The 22,203-nt window shown below is 38.2% G+C and overlaps 1 protein-coding gene across 2 annotated transcripts in view; it reads left to right on the forward strand.

The window, feature by feature from the left end:
• Positions 1–302: 302 nt before the first annotated feature.
• WWC3 (WWC family member 3) overlaps positions 303–22,203 on the forward strand; it is a 61,399-nt gene continuing 39,498 nt past the window's right edge. For both annotated transcript variants that reach the window (XM_009575674.1, XM_009575675.1), the window contains exons 1-5: positions 303–410; positions 5,200–5,403; positions 8,472–8,548; positions 11,041–11,120; positions 17,392–17,521. In XM_009575674.1, coding sequence (XP_009573969.1) covers positions 395–410; positions 5,200–5,403; positions 8,472–8,548; positions 11,041–11,120; positions 17,392–17,521 — 507 coding nt within the window. In that variant the 5' untranslated portion in view covers positions 303–394. The remainder of the gene's footprint in view (positions 411–5,199; positions 5,404–8,471; positions 8,549–11,040; positions 11,121–17,391; positions 17,522–22,203) is intronic.

The raw sequence follows: 22,203 nt of genomic DNA on the forward strand, positions 1-22,203 counted from the left end.
TGTTTGTGTTCTTTGCAATATGGGAGGGAGACTTGCAGGATTGCATGCCATTGTAATTAAACTGTTAAACATAGAAGCTTGAAGGGAGAAGCTTGTCTTACCTGTTCGGGGAGTATCTGTCAGCATATTTAAATGAAATTTTATTTTGAAATTCTATGTTTGTAATTATTAGCACATTCCTAAGCAGCATAACTAGTTTGTGATCAAATGATGGAGGTATCTTCAAAACATGTAATAACATTCATTGCACTGTAAACTCTGCACCTTTTGTATTTATTTGTGTTATTTTTATTTTTACAGGATTACAAAGCCATTGACGTTTGCTGACTGTGTCGGTGATGAGCTTCCTTTAGGATGGGAAACTGTTTATGATCAACAGATTGGAGTTTATTATATGGACCACATAAATCGTGAGTAGATGTTTGATTATTTTTAGGAATCCTAGCAAGCCGATGTTAACTGATGGCACTAACTTTGTTTCCGATACCATTTATGTACCTCATGCTACAGTGAGAAAATGGATGCAAGTAGTTTCTTGAAGTATCTGTTTTCTCGTCTTTCAAATGGGGGCACAATCCTTTTGCCGTTTGTAAAGAATTTTACAACCTATGATTGAGTTATAGTGTATCAAACTATTCTGTTTTGCTTTGTCATACTGTGGAGTATCAGTAATTTTGTTGTTGCTTTTTGTCATATGTCAGTTAAGAAGATTTTTGTGCTATACTCTTGTATTTCCTATTTTTCTAGTCATCCATAGTTTACTCTTCTATATTGAAAAACAATATACATTCTGAGAGAAAAGTGCTGATTTTTAATTAGAAGCACTATGAAATACAATAATCTCATCCTCTCTTAAGCAATGTATGTTTTATGCTTTAATACGGTACAAAGTGCTATCAAAAAGACAACAGATGTCCGTTTTGGAAACTAAGAGAGAGAAATTTCCAACGTTTTCCCTTTTGGAGTATTGCTGAGCTTTGTATCGCCACTGTCTGGCACATTTGCCAGTTCTACTTTTAAAAAAAATGTCTTATCTTTACAGCTTTGTACTACTGCTGCTGTTACTGTTGTGCTGCTATCATTAAGCTTCTTATCACTAATGAATGAGTGAATGCTTTCAATGTTGTGGGAATTGGCAGTTGGTGGGGAGGGAGAAAAGAAGAAAGTAGTTATATGGGCTATCACAGCAATGGTAAATAGTATAATCTGCAAAAACAACCTCAATACTATCTACTTGAAATCTAGTCAATTAAAAAATGAAAGTGTAGGAATAGGTTTTGGCTTCCTGCCATCATTGGAATTACTTGTGTATTGTGGTTTCACAATTTCTTATTTAAAAAAAAAAACAAAACACAACAGAATAATAAATGTTCCCATGACATTGTTTGACCCACACAGGCACTTACTTGTTGTGAAATTAACAAAGATCACAAATTAAATAATAAACTTTAAAGAGCTGTTAATGCACTGATCACAAGGATTAGATAGCTAGGACAATTGAAAGGCAATAAATAGAGACTGTTAGGTACTTCTTAAAATAACTCTGTTTAAAAGAAGTAGTAGCTTAATGATTGCTGTGTAAACTGTCACGGTAACTTTAGTTAATGTTGAAGTTTAACAAAAAGTGAGGTTTACATCAGAGTATGGTAATGGAGTGCACTTGCACCAACATATGTACATGTGCTGAATGCCCATGTCAAAAAAAATACAAACAAGTATATTGGCAACTCCTCTTTTTTTTCTTGAACTTTGTAAAAGGCTTTAGGAGTCCCTATAGATAATGAATAGAATGTGAACTCCCATTGCAGTGCTGTGACTGAAAAAGCTACTAAAGCATCCTACCAATAGGCATCTTTGATAGGAATAACAATCACCATCACATGCAAAAGAAATCAGTCCCTTTTGCTTTTCAGACTTTGTTATTAGCTGCTTTACCACAGACATCAAGTTTGAACTTACAGAAAGGATATTAATCATTGTAGGCATGTCAGATCTGGCTTGCATTTTTTTTTCTGTGCAATAGAGAGCAAAAACTGTAGAAGAGAATCTTTGCAGAGAGAAATTGAATTCCCAAATGCTCAATGGGAAGGCACAGAAAGAGAAGATTAATATAAATGGGTCTGGGAAAGTAAAGCTAATCATATTAGGAATTAAATAAAGGTAATATATGAACAGAGGGATAGAAACTTCATAGGCCCAGTGCTGAACTGAGTGAAAGGAATCATTCTGCAATTAACAAGGTTGCAAAATTTGTTTCTTTCGTGATAACTAATTACTTGCAGCCCACAGATATTATCCTAAATGGTAATTCAACCGTCACTGCAAAATGGGTTTGTCACCCTTAGGCTAATACAGGGCTTGCATATACAAGCAAGATTTATATTCAGAGGGATCAGAGTTGATATTATAGCTGGATAATCATTATTCAAAAATTAGTAGGATACTCGGTCCAATTTTAAACTGTGGACAACAAAGGTACCGATCAAGACTGCATTAACCTCCTTTGTAGAAGTGAGAACTAATGAGTAGACAATCATGTGCATCATGAGATGGTGTTAGGCAAGTGGCAGAGACGGTGTAGGAACTGAAGAAATGTTTTTCTGAAATGAGTCCCTTACATTGTATTCTGAACTATGTCTAAAATACTTGGAACAGCAACTTCCATGTGAAAACATTCGGACTGCCTTTTGTGGCTTTATACAGCATTGGAGTTCTGTGTTAATTGACAAAACAGAAGTGCTTTGGTTTCAAGAAACACTGTGAGAAAATGCAAGGGATAATTCAAAGAGAGTCTTTCTAAAGTTACGCTTACCAGGGACCTCTCACGCTTTGTGCACCATCTGAAGCTTTTTGCCCTTGCACCTTTTAAAAGAAAACAGTAATACATCTGATTTTTCCAAGCCTCTTGCTATGTTTGTTTACCCAGAAAGTAATAAAAAGATTTCTAGGCAATAACTTTCCATTTATATTGAAAAACCCCAGGAACAGAGGAATCTTCTATAAATCTCAATGGTGCTTCCAACCCTGATCTCCATCTTGTTCTGTAAATTCAGTACTTTGTTGACACCCTTACTAAGCTGCTCTTGGCTCTTGTCCAACCATTGCTTAAAAACCTTGGCGGCTGCCAGCCGCAGAATTCCTTTCCCTCCTCCTCAGAGTCTTGGGAGCCTTTGAAGTCTCCTTTAACCAGTTGGGCATTCCCCAGTGAGGGAATAATATATTCTCTGCATTTGTCTGAGGCTGTTCTTGAATTACTGTAGTAGTTTTTTTTTTTTTTTAAATTGGTTATAAAGAAATGAAGTAAGTGAATTTTATCATACAACGTAGCTTTAGTTTTGCTGTTACAGGGCAAACTTGTGTAGAAATCCAGGGCAAAGTGAAGCCTCTGTACTTTATAAAACAGAAGAGAACGTCACTACTGTACTGAAGAAGTTTTCTGCCTCAGAAGAATGCTGCTAGCTTTTGAGAAGGCTTCTGAAATAATTTCCTAAGAGATGCAGTGCCCTGTTGTAATATAGGACCTCAGAAGCTTAATGTCTGATACAACATAACATTTTAGCCTTAGCTTTTATTGAGATTAGAACTATTAATTTCCTATTCAAAAAGATACACTTACTAGGATCCAGATTTTTTGTCTCGTAAATATTTATTAATTTCTGCATAGTTTCCATAGGGGATTAGCAGTTTTAGGAATATTAAATTTGCACAGATTTCAGGAATACTTATGGACAGATGAGATAGCATTGCAAATTATCATGCCTTCAGTAAAGGATGGGCTACAGTGGGAACTCTGTTTTCTTCTGCTTGCCCTGCATGCAGAGAAGGATTTATGGAGACTGGAACAAGCCACAGCACATCCTGTCCTGGGCTGCAGAGGTAGTGTGGGGGCATTGGAGCCAGAAGATGCTGCAGGGATAGAGGGTCCCTGGGATGTGGGGAGAAATTGCAGAACTATAGACACAATCTTTATAGTGTTGCAATGTGAGGAGTTGTGGGGAGAGAAAAGCTACAGCTGTTGAGAGAAAAGGTTATTAGGAACCTAATACACAAATCTGTTGGAAGTACTGTTCATAGATGAGCTTCATGTTTTTGTTTATGTACTTTTCAGATGGCTCTCAAATGGTAGAGCTGCTGGCGTGACCTTGACACCATTAGAGTTCTTAATGTGTTGGGCTCAATCTTTTATAGTTTCTTATTTCATCACTGACACCAATATACTGAATTATTTACACAAGATTAATACAAAACATAACTGGCTTTCATCTCTCGTGAGAAACAAAGTTTGGAAGAAATGACTGGGTGCTTACCTCCTGACCGTGCTGCAGGTTCTGCCACTGCTTTGAGCACTGACATGGCATCTGCAGCAGCTTCTTACCGGTAGAGCCTCAATCATCAGAAATTAACATTCACTAAACCATGAGACTTTATATGGACATCCTCATGCAAAATATGTTTGCTAGCTTGAGCATCACCACAAAAAGAAAACAAATGAACTGATAATTTTTTAGAATTTTAATGCATGTGTCCTTCTCAAATGTCTTTGCAGCTGCAAGGAGATTGCTGTACAGTAATAACTTTGAAAATCAGTATATAAGGGAAAGATTTTGTACTGGAAACCTGTTTTTGATTTGTGTTTGAATACGAACTCTTCTAAACCCCGGAAAGGGAAAGCATGAGAGCGCTATTTCTTAAGACAAAAAAAGAAGCAATTTAAATGCTTTTATGGATTTTTGATTAAAATGCTAACTTTTCTGTTGAATGACCTTATTCTTCTTAATTACGCAGGTGTAGTCACTGACCTTTCAGGATGTTATACGTGTGAGTTGTATGTAGTATCTTAAGATTGTTCCAACCATTTATAGAGTTACGGGTTAAACATTGAGATACCTTTCACTCTCCTACGTGGTTCTGGGTTTTTAGGTAGTTCTCAGAATTTTCAGGTTGGTTACAAGGGAAGGTTAGAGCCAAAACACTGTTTTCTTTGGGTCTGCTCTAGTTTGTAAAGAAAAGAATCAAATTTAAATGCCTTTTTTATTTTCCTGTTCTTGCTGTCTGCATCCTTCCTTTCTTCTTGTCCAGGCTGGAGTGATTTTGAGCACTGTAGTGTTAAGTGCTAGTTGAAAACAGACCTTAACAAAATAATTTGTACTTTGTGGGATAAAGTGTCTTAAAAATTTTTTTTTATGCTTTTCTCCATAGAGCTCACACAAATTGAGGACCCAAGGGAGCAATGGAGAAGGGAGCAGGAACGCATGCTAAAGGAATATTTAATAGTTGCCCAGGAGGCACTTAATGCCAAGAAGGAGATTTACCAGATAAAGCAGCAGCGTTTTGAACTAGCCCAAGAAGAATATCAACAATTGCACAAAATGTGTGAGGATGACAGCCGTTCTTATGCCAGCTGTGAGTTTGCTAGTCTTTTCTTGATTTACCTACCTGCCTCTCACAGCATGTGGCATAAGAAATAGTGTGAAGTGTTTCCATCACCCGGTTCTTCTCTGAATGAAGATCCTGACTACAGAAGTGAGGCGCTATCCTTTGACTTTGCTATTCAGGGACTTCCATTTCCTGTTAGGTCTATTAGAATATGCCTTTTTACCATTAACCAGGGATATATCCCAGCTAGCATCTCTAGCCATCTCGGAGCCAGCCATAGTGGTGCTTCATGCAAGGCAACAAAGACGAGACTGAATGTTGCTGGACCAGCCACCTACTTGCACTCCTAATTCATACATTATTCCACTCTCAACGTGGCAGGGGAACCATCAGCTTAGGGGAAGCCTTCTGCGGATCTGTGGTTGGTTTATCGACTTTATAAAGAGTTAGGGACAAGGTGTTGTGGTCAAGAGTACCTCTGACCACAAAGTAGGAAGTGGTGTTTCATTAGTGCATCTCATTCTTGAATGCCAACCTCTGATCCTAATGCTGGTGGTGTAGGTCGTAGAGCCTTGATTTCCTGCCCTTTTCATTCTTCAGATGTCTCTGATAGCTTGGAGTAGATGATACAGTTTTTCTGAAATCTGAAATTGTTGCACCGCTGTCATGGCTGTTGGCTGGTGCAACAGGAAAAAGTCTCTTTGCTGAAGAGTCAAAACCGTCTAGTTCAAAGAAGTGTATCAAATGGATATACCCATCAGCCACGTGGAAACGTAGAAGAGTTTCACTGCGCTGGTGGCTTTTCAGTGGTCGCCGCGTGTACAGCCATTGTTTAACTGCAGGATTTGCTGGTAAATGCCAAGTACTTGATAAGTATGGGAAGGTCTGCTTAGCCCTTTCTGAAAATGTCCAAGAAACCTGACCGTGGAGGCGGGGTTAAAGCAGGCACCTGGATAGAAGTGTTTAGGTACTGATCCAGTGGTATTTATTAATCCAAGGTAATTCATATGTATGCCAAAATCCTGAATAAAAGATGTTTTCTAGGGCTGAGGTATCCCAGATGGTCTTTGACCAGGTGTTCTTCTACTGTTGAACTGGGATTATCTCATCTTTTTGTTCAGTTTTAAATATATGTATTCTGTGATTTAGTTTGTGACATAACTGAATAGTTGTAACTAGTCTTATTTCTCCCTGTTATGTTCAAGTTTCTTAAGAATTATTAAGAAAGATAGATTTTTTTTTTTCTTTCTTATTAAGAAAGAAATTTTTAAAAAGAAATTATTGTTTAAAGAGTGTTTAACTAATGTTTAAAGACTTGGAATAGGATAAAAGATAGTGTCATCAGTATTTTTTTAGATTATAAAATCTAAATATACATTTATTACAATACTTTTCTAGGAGCTTGGGCTTTTTTTTTTTTAAATTTGCAATAGTTCTGTGGGATATTTTGTTGAATTACTTCAGGTGAATATACAGAAAGAAACTTCTGTTGAAGATGATAACCTACTAGAAAAGTATAACCTGTTTTTCATGCTTTTAAAGCTCTTGGAAAAACAAGTTGCAGCAAAACAGCAACAAAATATGACTGAAAATGACAAAATTGGAGGTTATCTGTAGCATGAATGCAAATGCTAATGTCAATTGACTTTTATGTTTCTCAATCTTCTGATAGGTTTTTTTTTTAGGTATATCTGTGGAATTGATAATGAATACTGTAAAATCATTTAAATAAAACCTTTCACTTGTTTTGGGGTGAAAATATTTTCATTTTCTACAGATGTTTTAATGTATTTTATATTGGTTTGAGGTCATATACATCTGTTTTGAGAAAATGGGATGGGCTGATTAGTCAGATGGTACATTTAAAAAAAAAAAAATCCCTTTGGGGATTAATCACGCTGTCAACTCAAGATTCTTCAAGGCTTTTCCACTTGTTTTTCTTAATTCGGCTCCTCCACTCCACTCTGGGATGCTTGCTTCTCCATTTACTGTACAGAAATCTTAGGCTCCTGATTCAAGTGCAATTAAATGGCCAAAGTTGGGTGCTTATATTGTGAATATTCGTGCCTCCACCACCGCTTGTTGCGTTAAAAGAACTAAAACTCCACAAACTGTTTTCCTGGTCTTTGCTTGTGGGTGCTGCCATTGACTCAGTGTCGTGTGCTCATGAGTGGGAGGTGGTGTGAGCTCAGTGGTTGTGGGTTGGCAGGGAGGTGCCCATGCAGCAGTTCTGTGACTCAGTTGTGATCAGCACTGTTCAAAAAAAAAAAAAAAAAAAAATCCATAGAAAATCCTGGATTTAGAGAATTAGTCCAGGCATGACTACTCATTTTGGCAAGTTGCTGCACGCTTGACATGACCTTGGCGTTGCAGTATTCTTTCGAGAGTCGAAAGGCTCGGTGCAACACAGACAGGGATATGGGTTTCAAAGCAGCAGCCTTCAGCTCCACAAAAGGATGGTAGGTCTAACAGCACAACCCCATCCGCTCACATACCAGGCATTTTTCAGTGGGCCAGTGCTGCTGTGAATGGCTCACTCAACAAATCATGGTTGGTCTTGCCCAGCCTATCCTCTTGGACCTTTACTTCATCTGACTAGGATTTAGCTTGTAATGCCACAGCTTGAAATTATTGCCTGACTCTACACTGTGTTAAGAGCTCAGTTGCCAGAGGTTGATCTGTGTGTTGGTTCCCTACAACTTTTTTCGTAGCTGATTGGATTTTCTTCTGACAATAGTTTTGTTACTTTAGCCCCTATCATACTGTTATGTCAACGTACCTAGGAAGCAATTAGCAATTGTTAGTGTTACACAGATTGCTTGCATCAGTAAATGCCACCATCCTGTCATGGAAGCTAGTTGCTTTTAGGCATGCAATGCTGCTATATACAATAATTGTTGTTGTTCAGGACAAAAGAAAATTCAGGCAGACCAAAGATAATTCTTCAGCTGTACTTTAGCACAGAGGATTATTTTAAAACCTAGTGACTTGTAACACAAAGAATGAATGCAATGGTCTATTAAATAGTGCCACATCTTAACAAGTGTATTGAAGAAGAAAAAAATAATGTAAAATACTGTTTTCCATCTGTTTAGCATTCTCTGGATTTTCAACTAATACCAAGTATGACCCATATCAGATTAAAGCAGAAATAGCCAGCCGTCGTGACAGAGTGAGTAATCTTTTTTCATTTTGTAAAAATATGAATTAGGCATGGGGAAGGGAGGGGGACTATGTGTTTTTCTTTTACCTTAGCATTTACACTGGGTGTTGCATGCATTTTTGGAAATACAGTATTAAAAAATGCTTTTCTATTCTGACCTATTGTTCTATTAAAATGAGTCTATATTGTGAGTGACTTGCAAAGTAATGCTTTTTCCATGTTACAAGCATAAAGATTTTTGTCGTGGATGTCAGAGGCAAACTCAGCCAGGCTTTCAGAAATTGCTTTCTCTGTGCGAACTGCCACAAGTAGTAAATACTCTGCAGCCAAATTCTTTCTTGATTAAGTGCAGTTCAAACCCACTGTCTTCATATTTTCCCATTTACCCATTTTCAGTGGGGTTCCATGGATGTCATTGAACTCTAGATTTAGCCATTTATTTGGAAATCTGTTCACAATTCAGTAGACATGTTGGCCAAATAGAACTTTTTAGCTGATTTGGCCAGAGCTCCTCTATGAGGGGAGGAGAGTTCAAGCATTCTGGCAGTGATAGGCAGTTCTGTAATAAAAATGCTCCCTTTTTTTTTGTTTGTTTGGTTTTTTTGGTTTTTTTTTGTTTGTTTGTTTGTTTGTTTTTTTTAAACTAGAATCATGCTTTTGGTACTGTCTTTGCTAAAGGAAGAAGAGTTGACTTCTTGAATTTCTCTCATGCTGCTTTAGCAAAGAGTTAAAGTCTGCATGTGGGTTTCAGGCAAATTGATACAGCAGTCATAAACAATTATGAAAAGCAGTTTATAGTATTAAGCTCTAGAATCTATTTCTAAATTGTATGTTTCTTTTTATTAATGGATAAAATGGGATTTAGCATGCCAGGCACTCGGCTCACGAAATAAATGAAAAATACTTATCTTTGCAGGATAGTGTTCCATTTTTGTTGTAGTGACCACTTTTCACATGAGTGCCTCTGAAAATAAATCCTGTTCACCACCCTTCAAAGGCATTTATTCTATCTGTATATGTTTACTACATGCTGACTAGTGTTTGCTTGTTTTACATACTCTCAATGTCAGCATATTCTAAACAAGAAAATAAGCCTTATTTAAATAAATAATATTTAAAGAAAATAAACAAGGTCTTCACTTATACGACTATTTTTCTCTGGTCCTGCACGTTAAAACAAAATGATCTCTCAAGTGCATAGGATAACCTGTTCAACTGAGTGTGTGCATAGGCATTGAGTTGTTTCAGATAATAGAATAAAATATGCACTACAAAGTGTTTGTGTATGTGATGCATTTTTCATTTTTACTTTTGGTGAGTGTTGAAAGAGTTGGTGAGGGAATAGGAGTTTTTTGGGGGCTGGTGTGATGAGTTTTGAGGAAAGGGCCAGAACACATGGGGAAGGGAGGACCACGCAGGATGGTGGAACTCTGGCAGTCCTGGTTTGCATCCCCGGAACTGCTGTGAAGCCCCTCACTCTTGGAGTAGAGCTGACAAAATTAATCTGTGCCTGGGTATGTAGGAATTTTCTTTTACTCTTTTTTACTCTTTTATAGTCATAGTTTTGTCATTTATTTTATTTGTCACTTGTTGATGCACATGTGAAAATCAAGAGTGCTCTGGGTAAATTTTAGAAAAAGTACCAAGTTTGATAGCTTGAGAAGAGAGCTTTTTTCTTCCATCCCTGCCCCTCTTTGGGCTCTCAGTTCAGTCTTACGCCTAACCACCACACGCTGAAACACCTCCATTCCCCCACTTTGTTTTTAGTCCCTTGCAGCTTCCTCCCCCCATTGCCCTCAGATATCTGTCAGCTTTGGGGGCCAAGAAGCTATTTATTTGCAGATCATTCTTGGTGCTGATAGCGCTCTTCTAAGGTGTGCCTAACCTATTCAGGTAAATGTTTTCATAAAACATCAAAAATATGTTTATGGAGGCATCTCAGCTTTGTCACTTCTGATTTATGCTCGCTAGTTGGATCACGGTAATTGGTGGGGGGATTGAGAGGGCAGGACAATATGAAAATAACTGTAGAAAATCATGCTGCCATTTCTGGGAGAGAGGCCAGTTCTGTTGCCAGTGATTTTGTTTTCCCAGATTGAAAAATAAACAGCATTGAATGTTCAGTCTTTTTTTAAAAGACTAAAGAGTTGAAGACAGTTGAGAGGTGTCTGTCTGCTACAAGGGGAGAAGAGAAATCATATGGGTTCAAACTTGCTAGCTGTTAGCAATAAGCTACTGGAGACAGAAAACCAATAGAATAGAGGGGGGAAACTGATACTTTGAAAGCTGAATGTTGTGACTGCTGTTTGATTGGGTCTTATGATATTTCAGAAATTGTCCTGTTACTTTAATGTAAATTTTAAAGCAAAAAGAGAAGAGAACTTAGATTATTACTTCCAATTTTTTAAAGTAACTTAACATTTTGTATTTGAAGAACAATTATTTTCATTATGAAAGTTTCTTTTACATATTATTACTTCAAATTATTTTGTTATATTCAGCTTTCTAGGCTAAAACGAGAATTGGCACAGATGAAGCAGGAGCTGCAATATAAGGAAAAAGGAGTGGAAACTCTGCAAGAGTAAGTTAAGAGTTTGTGGGAGGATATTTTTTTACTTTACTTTATTCGCCTTGGAATGAATTTCTTAGAAAACCATTGCCAAAAAATAAAACGTTGAAACCTCTTAATGACTTTGCTTCAGAGTTTCTGCTATGATAGCGATACAGGGTGAGAACAGTGTGAAATGATGGAAGAAGAGTTGGACAGAATTGATTGGAATGGTGATTTCATAGCTCCACATGCAAGAACAGTTTTATAGGCCCTGTTCTTTAACTCTTCCTGAAAATGTTGTCGAGGTGGAATCAGCTTTTTAAAATATTTTCCAAACATTTTCTGGAGATACCTACCGCCTGGAGCACAGCCAGAAGCACCGTGCAGTGGAGAAGTTTTCCTGTGAACAGTACCGAGGCTTTCTGGCTGGGCACAGTACTTCTCCTGGTGGGGAGGCTGTACACCACAACACTGCTTCTTCCTTTTCCCCGATGGTCAGACCGTCTCATTCTGCCCAGTATAGCAGATTTGTGTGTGCGCTGTAAATCTGATGGTCTGTGAGACCTTGGATTTTTTGCATGTGTGCAGAATGAGTGCATATGAATGCGACTCCGTGTCTCCTCCCTGTGAGGAAAGGTAGCTCGGGGCAATTTGCCATTGCTCCCAGGGCTGTTAGGCAGCCTGTGCTCTGTTTCCTTTGTGCTCAGTGATGGCAAAAGGTTGTGAACTGTTGTGGTGACCCTCTCCCTGCCACTCTTCCTGCAGGCCATCAGATGGGAACTGAGTGACTTCCATCTGTGCGCTGCTTAGTCACCTACACACGTAGCACATACGCAGGATGCCCAGTGGGATAGGGAGAGAGGTTGCCAGGCCATGGAAAAGATGGCAGGTAAACACAGGTTGTTGCGACTTCTAGATCTGTTCAACAAGGCCAGAGGCCAAGGCCAGGCCATATGTTGAACAACTCTTGGATTTGCCTTGGGCACGTGGCCATGCATTTAGAAATCTTGGCCATTTTTCCAGCATGCATGTGAACGAACTGCCTAATGCAGGCACTTCCTGAAAACGTTGGAACTGTTGCATGCCTAATGCATTTTGCAGCATAAGTACAGTATCTGTGGAAATATTTTGAAGCTTTGGATTTATGGTGTTGGTGCTACCAAGCATGGGCGCACACTTGTGCTTCAGGAATCCTGGCAAAGTTCCAGGGATCCTGGAGCAATTAGGTTACTTATTTTCCAACTTTGATTTTGATTGATATTACGTTAACAAAATGGTATAAAGGGAGATACTCAGATTTTACTTTTAAAGGAGAGGGAGTAGCACATGCACCTCATATTGGGTTTTGGAGTTTGTTTTTTTTTTTTTTAGCTTACAAGGTTCTTTTGTCTTGTAAAGCATTTTAAAATCTTCAGCATCCTTCATTGGCAGATATAATGTAATAATTTTCAGGCAAAAATAATTGTTATTGACTACATGAAGCATTTACAGGTAGTTAGGGGACTTGTTAATGTATGATATTAACTGAAAATTAGTAAAATAGAGCACTCAGTATATTGAAACAGCAAATACTTCAAGTAATATTTCAAGTATAGTCAATGTTTTAGGATGGTGGCCTAAATACGTCAGCAGTAACAGAACAAAAGCAATTTTGTCTTAAGATTCTTAACAGTATTTTCTTTAAGTGAGTAAGAATTGCGTTGCCTTTTCTACTTTGTTTTCCTTCCCCTGGTTATTGGGTTACTTCAAGTGTACAGGTTCAATTGTTTTATAAAAGGACTAACCACTTGACTAGGATGATGAAAGTATTTGAAGGCCATTTGAAGCTCAAGATTGTTTTAATTAATATAATTCATTTAAGATAGTCCAGCAAAGTAGTGCAACTTTTTGAAAAGTAAAGTCTGTGAATGATTAAGAATACAAATGTTAGTCTTGGATTTTAGCCCAAGTGAAGTTGCCCATAATCCAGGATGGGGGTATAGGAGAGACATTCAAGAGAGGAATTATTTTAAAACGTATCGGATTAGTGAGTGGACACTCTAAGCATCTAGTTTAAAAGTTCAAGCGTGACAACTCAGTGCTTCGATGCTGCTCATTGCTGCTGTTGCTACAGTCACTCTCTGTCCCGTTAGTGCACTGGGTGGCATTTGTTGTTGCTTGCTGAAGGTGGGGAGAACGTTTTGCCTATGTGTTATCCGGGATTGCAGTGAATTTTTGTCAGTGTTTGTGCCTTACTGAGCTCTGCTCTCTGCAGAGTGAATTCTTCGCTTGTGAACTAGAGGCTTGTGGATTTGGTTTTGTTTTGTGTTCTAAAGTAATTTTATAATTGCCTTTCTGGTAAGATATGTGCTTTCTTTCGAGTATTTTGCTTCTAGTATGCAGTGAGCTGATTTGGAGAGTACTCGCAGAGTCTAATAACTGAAGAGAGAAGTTTCTCTAGCCTTCTCGTGTAGTCAACAGACAAATCGGGCTAAAAGCCTAACTGTGCTCTAGGTTGTCCCTGGGCGATCTGTCACCTACTCCTTGTATTTGTCGGGAGAAGAGGGCCACTCAAGTCAAGTACCAAAGCTGAAGTATTTTACTTTTTGCATATCCACAGAGTAAGTGTACTGTCTGAAAAGAAACTCATTGCTCCTTCTTTAAAACAAAAAGTCTGGGTTCCCTCCCCGCCCCCGCTTTTTTCTTTTTTTTAAAGTTTCTTACATCTCAGACGTTCCCCCTTTTTGTTACCTTTTCTAAATTTTTGGTCTGCATAAATTTTTTTCCTTCTTGTGGTAGGTCAAATCTTCAAGTAACTGCCAAACTAGAATGGCATGCATTCTGTTCAGCTGTTTTAAAGCCATGTTCTTCGCTTTATTTCAAGTACAAGCCAAGAACAATATTAGGAGCTGTCACACTTTGGGCTTTACATCTGGCTGAATGTTTGCTTTGAAAGTCTGACCAGAATGGCATTATGAGCAGGTATCAGAACCTGCTGCAATGCAACTTGCTGTGCAACCTCTGCTGGGTATAGCTCTCAGAGAAGAGACAAATTTTATGGTGTGGGTGGTTAGGTTGCTCAGTATTTCCATCATTTTATGTTGCTGTCTGATTCAGATGCCTTTGTTAAATGCAAATCTCTTGCATTGACATTTTCCACGTACAGTGTCTGCCTTGGACTCTGTTTTGTTTTCTGTTCTTTTTAATTTTAGTAAAATGGCTTAGCCATCTTTGAGGAGAATGAAGGAAAAAAAAGAGAAAAACCACAAAACAACTAGAGAAAAGTGGGGTTTTGGGGGGAGAGAGGATTGAGGGGTTTTTTTAATAGCTCTACAACTCCAACATAGTCATCATTTCAGATTTTGTAATGCTGCAGTTTTTTGTTAGGGCTGTATTTTCTACAGTTTCATCCAAATTTGGCAATGTTGTGATAAGTCTTTGGACATCACAGTCTGCCTTGGCCCACTGGAGGCTTTCTAGAGCTCACTGTTTAAAGCCTGCAAAGATCCCACCCTGCGCAACGGTGCTCCTCAGCCTCCACAGGCGCCTTTGCCCTGAGGTGCGGCTGATCCAGTTGCGGTCCAGAGTTACAGGGTTAAAGATGAGCCTTTCCTGGAACGAGTCCCTTCCTCTGACCTAGCGGGCAGCGGGGAATGAGAGTGAGGAGCAGTTCCTCCTCCCCTGTGTTTTCAGTGACTCTTCTGCTCGCCGGCAGGAATTTTGGAGGAAGAAGGCGTTTAGCAGCAAAGGAAATGAAAACTCAGCCAGTTGGCTGTGAGAGCAGAGGGAACGCTGAGAGAAGTTGGGAGAGATGGGGAGTTTAGGACTGACTAAACAATTCGTAGCTACAGACTAGTTTAGAGGATATGAGACCTGACAGAAGCTTTAAAATTAGATTTTAACTCGACTACAGATCTGTGGTTTGGTGAGGATGGGGGAGTCTTCCATATTTGAAAGCATGTGGAGGAAAACAGAGAACACGGAAACTGCCCTATAGGACTGAAACTATTGCAAGTGTATTAATAATCTGTGTATCCTGGAAGCATCTTCCTCAGAAAATGTATACTTTATTCATAGTTTTGTGTATTAGTTGAATGTTCTTTTTATTCATACAAAGGTCTAATCTGTATTTGTATCATGCTATTTTCCATTAATAAAATGGAAGATTTCTGTTAACTTTGTGGCTTTCAAAACTAGAGCTTTATGAAAGGAGGGAAAAAAAAAACCTAACAGACAATAAATAACTAGTAATTTTGTAAGATGCTTAAATCAGTTTGGGTTGACAGCAATACTGATTTAAGCTCAAATATTTCTGGCAGTAGAAACTTTTCTGATTTTTTCCTTAAACAAATATCAATTCATAAGTTGGGCTCCAAAGTGACGTCCAGGAACATGAATATGTGGATAACTGGACAAAAATCTGGTTGAAATTAAATAATTTCCTTTTCCTGAAATGCCACCTTGGACCTGGCAAACAGTATAATGAGCAGTTGTGTAGGAGGCATTTTCTGGTCTAATATTTGCATGGAATCTATGTTCTTAGCATTAATGTAACCTTCAGATAAAACCACATGTTATCTTTTTCATGAAACTTTTAGTGAATTGCATTAGTTGTTTTACCATGGATTTATTTAATCTTTTCAGGATTTTAGCTAAAAATTAGTGAAGACTCAAGTAAACATCTTAAAAGGAAAACAAAACCAAACAAACAAAAAACCCCAACTTTAATCCACATGACATTTAAGTCCTTGCTGGTTCTTGAACCAAAAATCATAAAGGCTGATACATTTTCTTATGCAACATAGGGCAGATTGTGTTTAAGTAGAAAGCGGAGATTCAGACTTATTTTGCGTTGTCTCCAAAAGCAGGAACTGTCAGAAAAAACCCCAAACAAACCAAAACTGTAGAAACCCAACCTGTGGTTTTTTCCTAAATATTGTGAGCTGCACAATAAACCCACAGGATTTTCATTGAAGCCTTTTGATTTTTCATTTTAATATTTTAATTTTAAAGCAAGTAATGTGCTGCAAGTAGAACTTCACTGGTTTTGTTTAACTGGCAGAACATGCTGAGTGAGTGTTGTTGACACTTGTGGCTTAATATAATACCTATCTTGAAACTTTCAGGCATTCTCAATATTTTAAATAGAGTTTGAATATGTCATATATGTATAGCATACCCTCTCTTACATCTTTTTATAAACTGATGTCCTATGTAAAGGCCGATGTATGTTTTATCTTTAATTCTTTTAACCAGAGACACCTTCTCCTGGAGATGTTTGTTCTTGACATCGGTGTAGGGACCATTACACATACCACCTTTTTTTCTATATACACACTTTCTATGCCAGATTAACAGGCAAATTGAGGTTTTCATATTTTAATAGGAATTTAACACAATTTTCACTAATTGCTGTGAGTACCCTGTTAAAATTCCATAGCTGTTTGTTATAAATCCAAGACCAAATGGTTCTTCTAGTAAGTTCTTCAGAGTCTCTGGTCTTGTTCTTTATCTATAAGTCAAAGCAAATTATCAAGGTGATACACTGGACTAGGCTTCTGCGTCCTAATCTGTTGTGCATTACTATTGCGAACTGTTGGAAAAAAAGTTGCAAACTCAGACAGTGGATGTCCCTCTTAAGAGAATATGAGAGATTTTTATGTCAAGATAGAAGTAGTTGTGGTTAATAGTACTAAACCTGATGTAGTGGGTAGTGTTCTTGCTCCTTGGTGAGTTTGCATTTGAAATCTTCTGAGATGGTCCCATGTGTAGTTCCTTAGTGCAGGACGATGATGTCTTCTAGAAAAGATACTCAAAGATGCTCATAATGGCAGGAAGGCATTTGCAATAAAATTTTAGGAATTAACAATTTCTTCCCAAGAAAATGAAATGCCTTTGTTAGAAACTTCTAAAACAAGATCAGATAGAAGTCCTGAAAGAGATGTTGCAATGTGTAGCGCTGCATGGGAAATGTGACAGCTAGGCTGCTAATATCTTTATCTTTTGAGTTATTACTGTGTAGGTTAGTTTTAGGTTGATTTTACTGTTGTTGCATGAAATAGCCCACAGGCATTGCCTGTAAGTTTGCTCTGTATTAGGACATTAAAAACAGGAAATGTGTTTATTCTGCAGAACCTGGGTAGATAATTGCATTGTTTTGTCTTTAGAGTGTACTAGGCACTGAGTGCTGTGTTAATTCCAAGTGGAGTATCATTTTATTCCTGGAAATAAAGTGGTACATGAATAAACAAGAGGTCTTAAAACTTCTGTGCTCTTTCTAATTATGTGAAAATTCCTGAATTTGTCTTAATCTTTTCAACAGGATTGATCGTAAGATGTCAAGTGCTCATACAAATTACAGACTGGATGAAGCACAGGCTATAATGAGTGAGCTTCGAACCATAAAGAAAGCTATATGCACAGGTGAAAAAGAAAGGCAGGACCTTATGCAGGTAAAAAATATGCTACTGAACAAATAGCTGCTAAAAAGTAATAACCTACCTTTGTTTTCTTGTTTGTGATTGCATTGGGGTTACCAAGTTTAAATAAGGAAGTGATTTTTCTGATTTGATAATTGCCGATAACAGGCAGCTTAAAAGAGGTAAGCAGTCATTGTTTATGCTGTGAACATAAGACTTCGTATGTGTTTCATATTTTTGTCTTAGATATTGTACTATCCTTACATTTAGATCAATGTCTGTATTGAATATAGCTTTCCATTGCTGCTGACTGTATCAAAGACTGCTATGGAGTAATTATGCTGCATTTAGGAAAAAAAAAAATCTTTAAGTTTTACGATATTTGTTTTTCATTTTGTTTAATGTCTTGTTGTATTACCTATAATGAAGTAGGACTGAGAATTCATGTGCTAAAATGTTTACCAGTTTGTCTACCATGTTTTTCCTTTTACAAGCATTTCACAAAACTAGGTCTCTCTGTCACTGCCACCGTTTGGCAGTTCTCCTTTTCTTGCCCCAAACTTTCCTCTGAAGTACCCATATCAAGACACATGTTAATTTTGAATGTTCTCACAAAACCCTCAAAGGGTATGATTAAATACAATGTATACAGAAACCATCCTGCAAGCTTTAGATTATTTTGTGAATTGGAGCATGAGGATTGAGGGGAGATACATGCCTGAGTAGTGATCTAACTTCTGAATGAATTCTGCATCCTGCTCCAAGCTCTCGGTTGCTGTGTCTGCGTTATCAATGTGATGGGAGCTTGATCAAAGAGCCATGAGCCTCTGCCACCAGAGGGACTTCAGTATAGACTTGCCCAATATGCTGCAGATATAGAGGGGTGACAAGGACAATTCTCTTCACCCAGTCTTCAAGGTGCTATATGGAAAAAGGCATCTTTATTACCTAAATTTTTGGGACTGTACTAAATTAATGTTGCCATTCAAGCGTTTTCTTTCAGTTTTCTCTGCAGTAGTGTTTCACTGGTATTTTTTTTTTATTGTTAAATGGTATGGGTAGCTTGTAATCTACATATAATGAATTTCCATAGTTATACAATTATTCAGTCTCTAAAGCATTACCCAAAGGTCAGCTGATGGACCACAAATCCTTGTTCTAGTAGACAGGACACTTAAGTCACTATGAAAAGTTTCTGCCTTGGCAGCTTTTGACATATTTGATATTTTGTGTTGGCCAAGTTGTAAAATGATTCTCAATCTTCCACATGCCTGGCTAGCAAGAAATGATTAGAAAGGCAGTTCTTCATGGAGGCAGTGACGCACATTTTAGGAAACTAACTGGTAATTTAAAGACTTGTGTGTGAGATCTTGGAGCAGCTTAAGTACTGGCCTTGTTCTGACTCCCCCACTAGATTTTTTTTTTTCCTGCTTTTCCTTACATTTTCAGTCCCCAGTGGCACTAAATCCAGCTGTAAATATTGAGATTCCTTGAAAATCATATCTGTTAAACCAACTTTAAGTGCACTTGCAGTCTCTTCTAACTGTTGAGGCAGTTAGAAGTCTAGGATCAAGCTTAGCATCAAGGATTGGGCAATGCTGGCAGCGCCAGAACATAGAGGTTGCACAAGATAGAAGCGAAAATGAAAAGTGTTGCCATCCTTCTTTATGGGTTTACGTGACATACAGGAAATAGCAGTATAGGAGGTATCATTTTTGTAATAAATGACAATCTGTTGTGATAGTATCCAATAATAGACACATAGTCCAGGAGAATCTAGAAAATAGTTGATCCACACAGGCCTAGCATGCAAAACTGTTTTGCATGTTTTGTTGCAATTGTAATAAGGGACTAAATGCCGTAGTTTACAAGATCTACAGCTGTAAAAATTGTGTATTTCTGCCAATTTATTGTGCTCTGCAAAAATATCCAGCTTTCTGCCTGATACTTTTTTTTAAATAGTGACCAAAAAAAATTAAATTATTTTTGTTGTCACCAAACATTTCTGTGCTTTGCCTTCTTATAATTAGTTGAATATTATTGTTACGGATTTATTTAGCTTTGTCAAACAAGTGCAAGTCTGTTTTAAGTATCTTCCTAATGAGTTCAGAATTTGATGTTTTATTTCCTATCAATTTTGAAATTGATTTGTCCTCTAAAATGCTACATTTTAAAGCTATTGTTGGTAAGACAAGCTTTCTTACGAAAAACTTACTGTTTTGAAAGCTGTTTATAGAGGAGTTCGAAGTATTGTGTAAACAGCTGAGGATTTGTTTCAGAGAAAGGAAATAGACATTTTCTTACTATTTCTTAATTTAAATCTGGCCAGCGTAAGCAACAGAACTAAACATAGAAGAAGTGACTCAGTCTTGTGTAGGTGCTTGGAAAACTGTAGCTGTCATATAAATATGATAATTGGATTGAGTTGTGTGGGAGAGAAGGCTGACGAGGGAAGGAAAGGGAGGCCGGATTTAAACTGGGTGCTGTGGTTACAAATAAAGCCAAATATGCAGTGTCACTGCTCCAAAAAAGTGGGCGAACATTTTATGTAAGATTGAGTAATCAAGGTGCGTGGTTGGATTCCTGAAAGCAGTGTGTATGTCTCTCTCCCCGCCCCATCCCTTTTATACTTTTGTTTCTGTTCCAGGATGTGCGTGTGCTTTTGAAACATTGTCCTTTATCCTTAGGAAGCATTGCAGTTTGGTTTTTTGTGGTTTTTTTTTTCTTTATTTTTTCTTTTCCTTTCTTTTCTTTGCCAGTTAAATAGGCTAAATAGGTTAGATAGGAACTGCACTGAAACTGTATGTGGCAGAGAGCTCCCAAATCAGATAGCAACAGATCAATGATGAAATTAAAGTGCTTATTTCTCTCTTTTTGGGTAGGTTTGGGCTGGTGTGCCTAGAGCTTCACATCCATATGATAGGCTAGTTGGCAGTTTTTGTGGGATTGCCATAAATAATCCATAAACCCCAGATGAAAGATGGATTCCTCCATATAGCTGGGGAGGATACTACTCCTAGCAATTCATGTAAATTGTTTCTATCTAAAAGTATGCTAACTCAGGTTATAATTTTCCATGTTAGTATTGCTGGAGGCTGTGCTTTCAGTCATCCAGCTAGCTGGACTCAAAGCGTATATGTTTATCCTAGAGCATAGTCACCTATGCACATTAGATGTTGGTTAAGGTGATGCTACTTGGTGATTGCCATCTGCCAAATGCTATGTAATTTTGAGTAGTGTCGAGGGTTCAGCAACTGTGCCCTGATAGGAAGCCTGGCCAGCAGCCCAAGCAGCCCTTCGTTACCTGCCAGGGAGATGGTGGGAGGGTGTCAGGAGCACAGCAGGAGTGCACAAAGTAGCTGAAATACGGGAAGAAGTTTAGATTTAAGTTCTGGCATCAGGACCTTTGGTGTTACATATGCCTGTGACATAATACATGTTAGCCAAAGGTGCCAGATGGGACATAGCTTATTTGGGAGAAACCTCAGGCGTTCTGTATCCTTAGTTTTTATTCATGTCACTGGCTCAGCTTTACTGGGAAGAGGACAAGTTAGATGTTTGGTGTTTGTGTAGCTATGATTTGAAATTATTATTTCCATGTCATAAACCCATTAGGGATCCATCTTGATTCTCCATACAGCAGGAGACTGACAGGACTGGATGATTTCCAGGGAGTTTTGAAGAAGAGTGTTGGATGGGACTCTGCAATTTTCAATTTTCATAAAGTGGAAGACACTCTGGTTTTATTTTTGCCACATTGTGGAGCAGTTCATTTTGCAGCAAGTCTTGGAGGATACAGAGACGCTAGCTAGGGACTTCTCAGCAACATAACTTGAAATTGAATTTTGCTTTCTCAGGACTGAGAAGAAACTATTTTGTTTGTCCTTCATACTAAGAAGGACCATACTTGGTACCTACATCTCTCCCTGCCTTTCCCCAGGAGGAAGAAGACAAAGTGTGTGTGTTCAGGGGGGTGGCAGGGAGGAGCAGAGGCCCCCCACTCTTGTGTCTAGGGAGCCTGCCTGTTCCTTCGTCCTGCACCAGACTGGGTATTTTCCCTCTTTCTCATCTCTAGCGGAGGCAGGCGTGAGGGAGACACCAATATATAATAAGAATGAAGGGACAGACTTTGTATGATAGAAGTGGAGGCCACCAGAAAAAGCTGCTTTTTCTGGCTAGTTTCAGGCCTGCTGCAATTCCTATGGATGCTCCCAGGCTCCAAATCTGGACGCCTTCATCTTCAAGGTGGTCTTGCCATTCTGTGAGCAGCAACCAGTTGCTGTTACACAGGTTCATCTTCTTGACTCCATTAGCTGAATTTGTTGTAAGAAAAGGCAGTGTTTTTGTCTTACCCGTTTTAAACTGCACTTTGAAGACTGAGCAATCTCCTGGTAATTGGATATGCACAATAACTAAGGCTTGTTGCAAATCACCAGTTGTCAGAGCCACTGAGATTCCTGAGGGCCAGCCTTTTCCCATTGCAGCACTTCAGATTGGTCTCTGATTCTGTAGTTGACACTGGAGTAAGCAGTTTTGAAAGTTTTTGTGGGTTTTTTTAGAACCAAATGGTTTGAATGTTATGATTTATAAATTGAGACAGCTCTTCAAATTTCTGATAAATTATTTTCACATCATTTGATTGTCCTTTATCTTCTGGTGAGGGGACAGAATTAATTTTTTTTTTCTTTTGATGCAGAATGCTCAGGGTCTCAGTC

The sequence above is a fragment of the Fulmarus glacialis genome, unplaced genomic scaffold (genome assembly GCF_000690835.1).
Source record: "Fulmarus glacialis isolate BGI_N327 unplaced genomic scaffold, ASM69083v1 scaffold14324, whole genome shotgun sequence".
Classification (NCBI taxonomy): Eukaryota; Metazoa; Chordata; class Aves; order Procellariiformes; family Procellariidae; genus Fulmarus; species Fulmarus glacialis.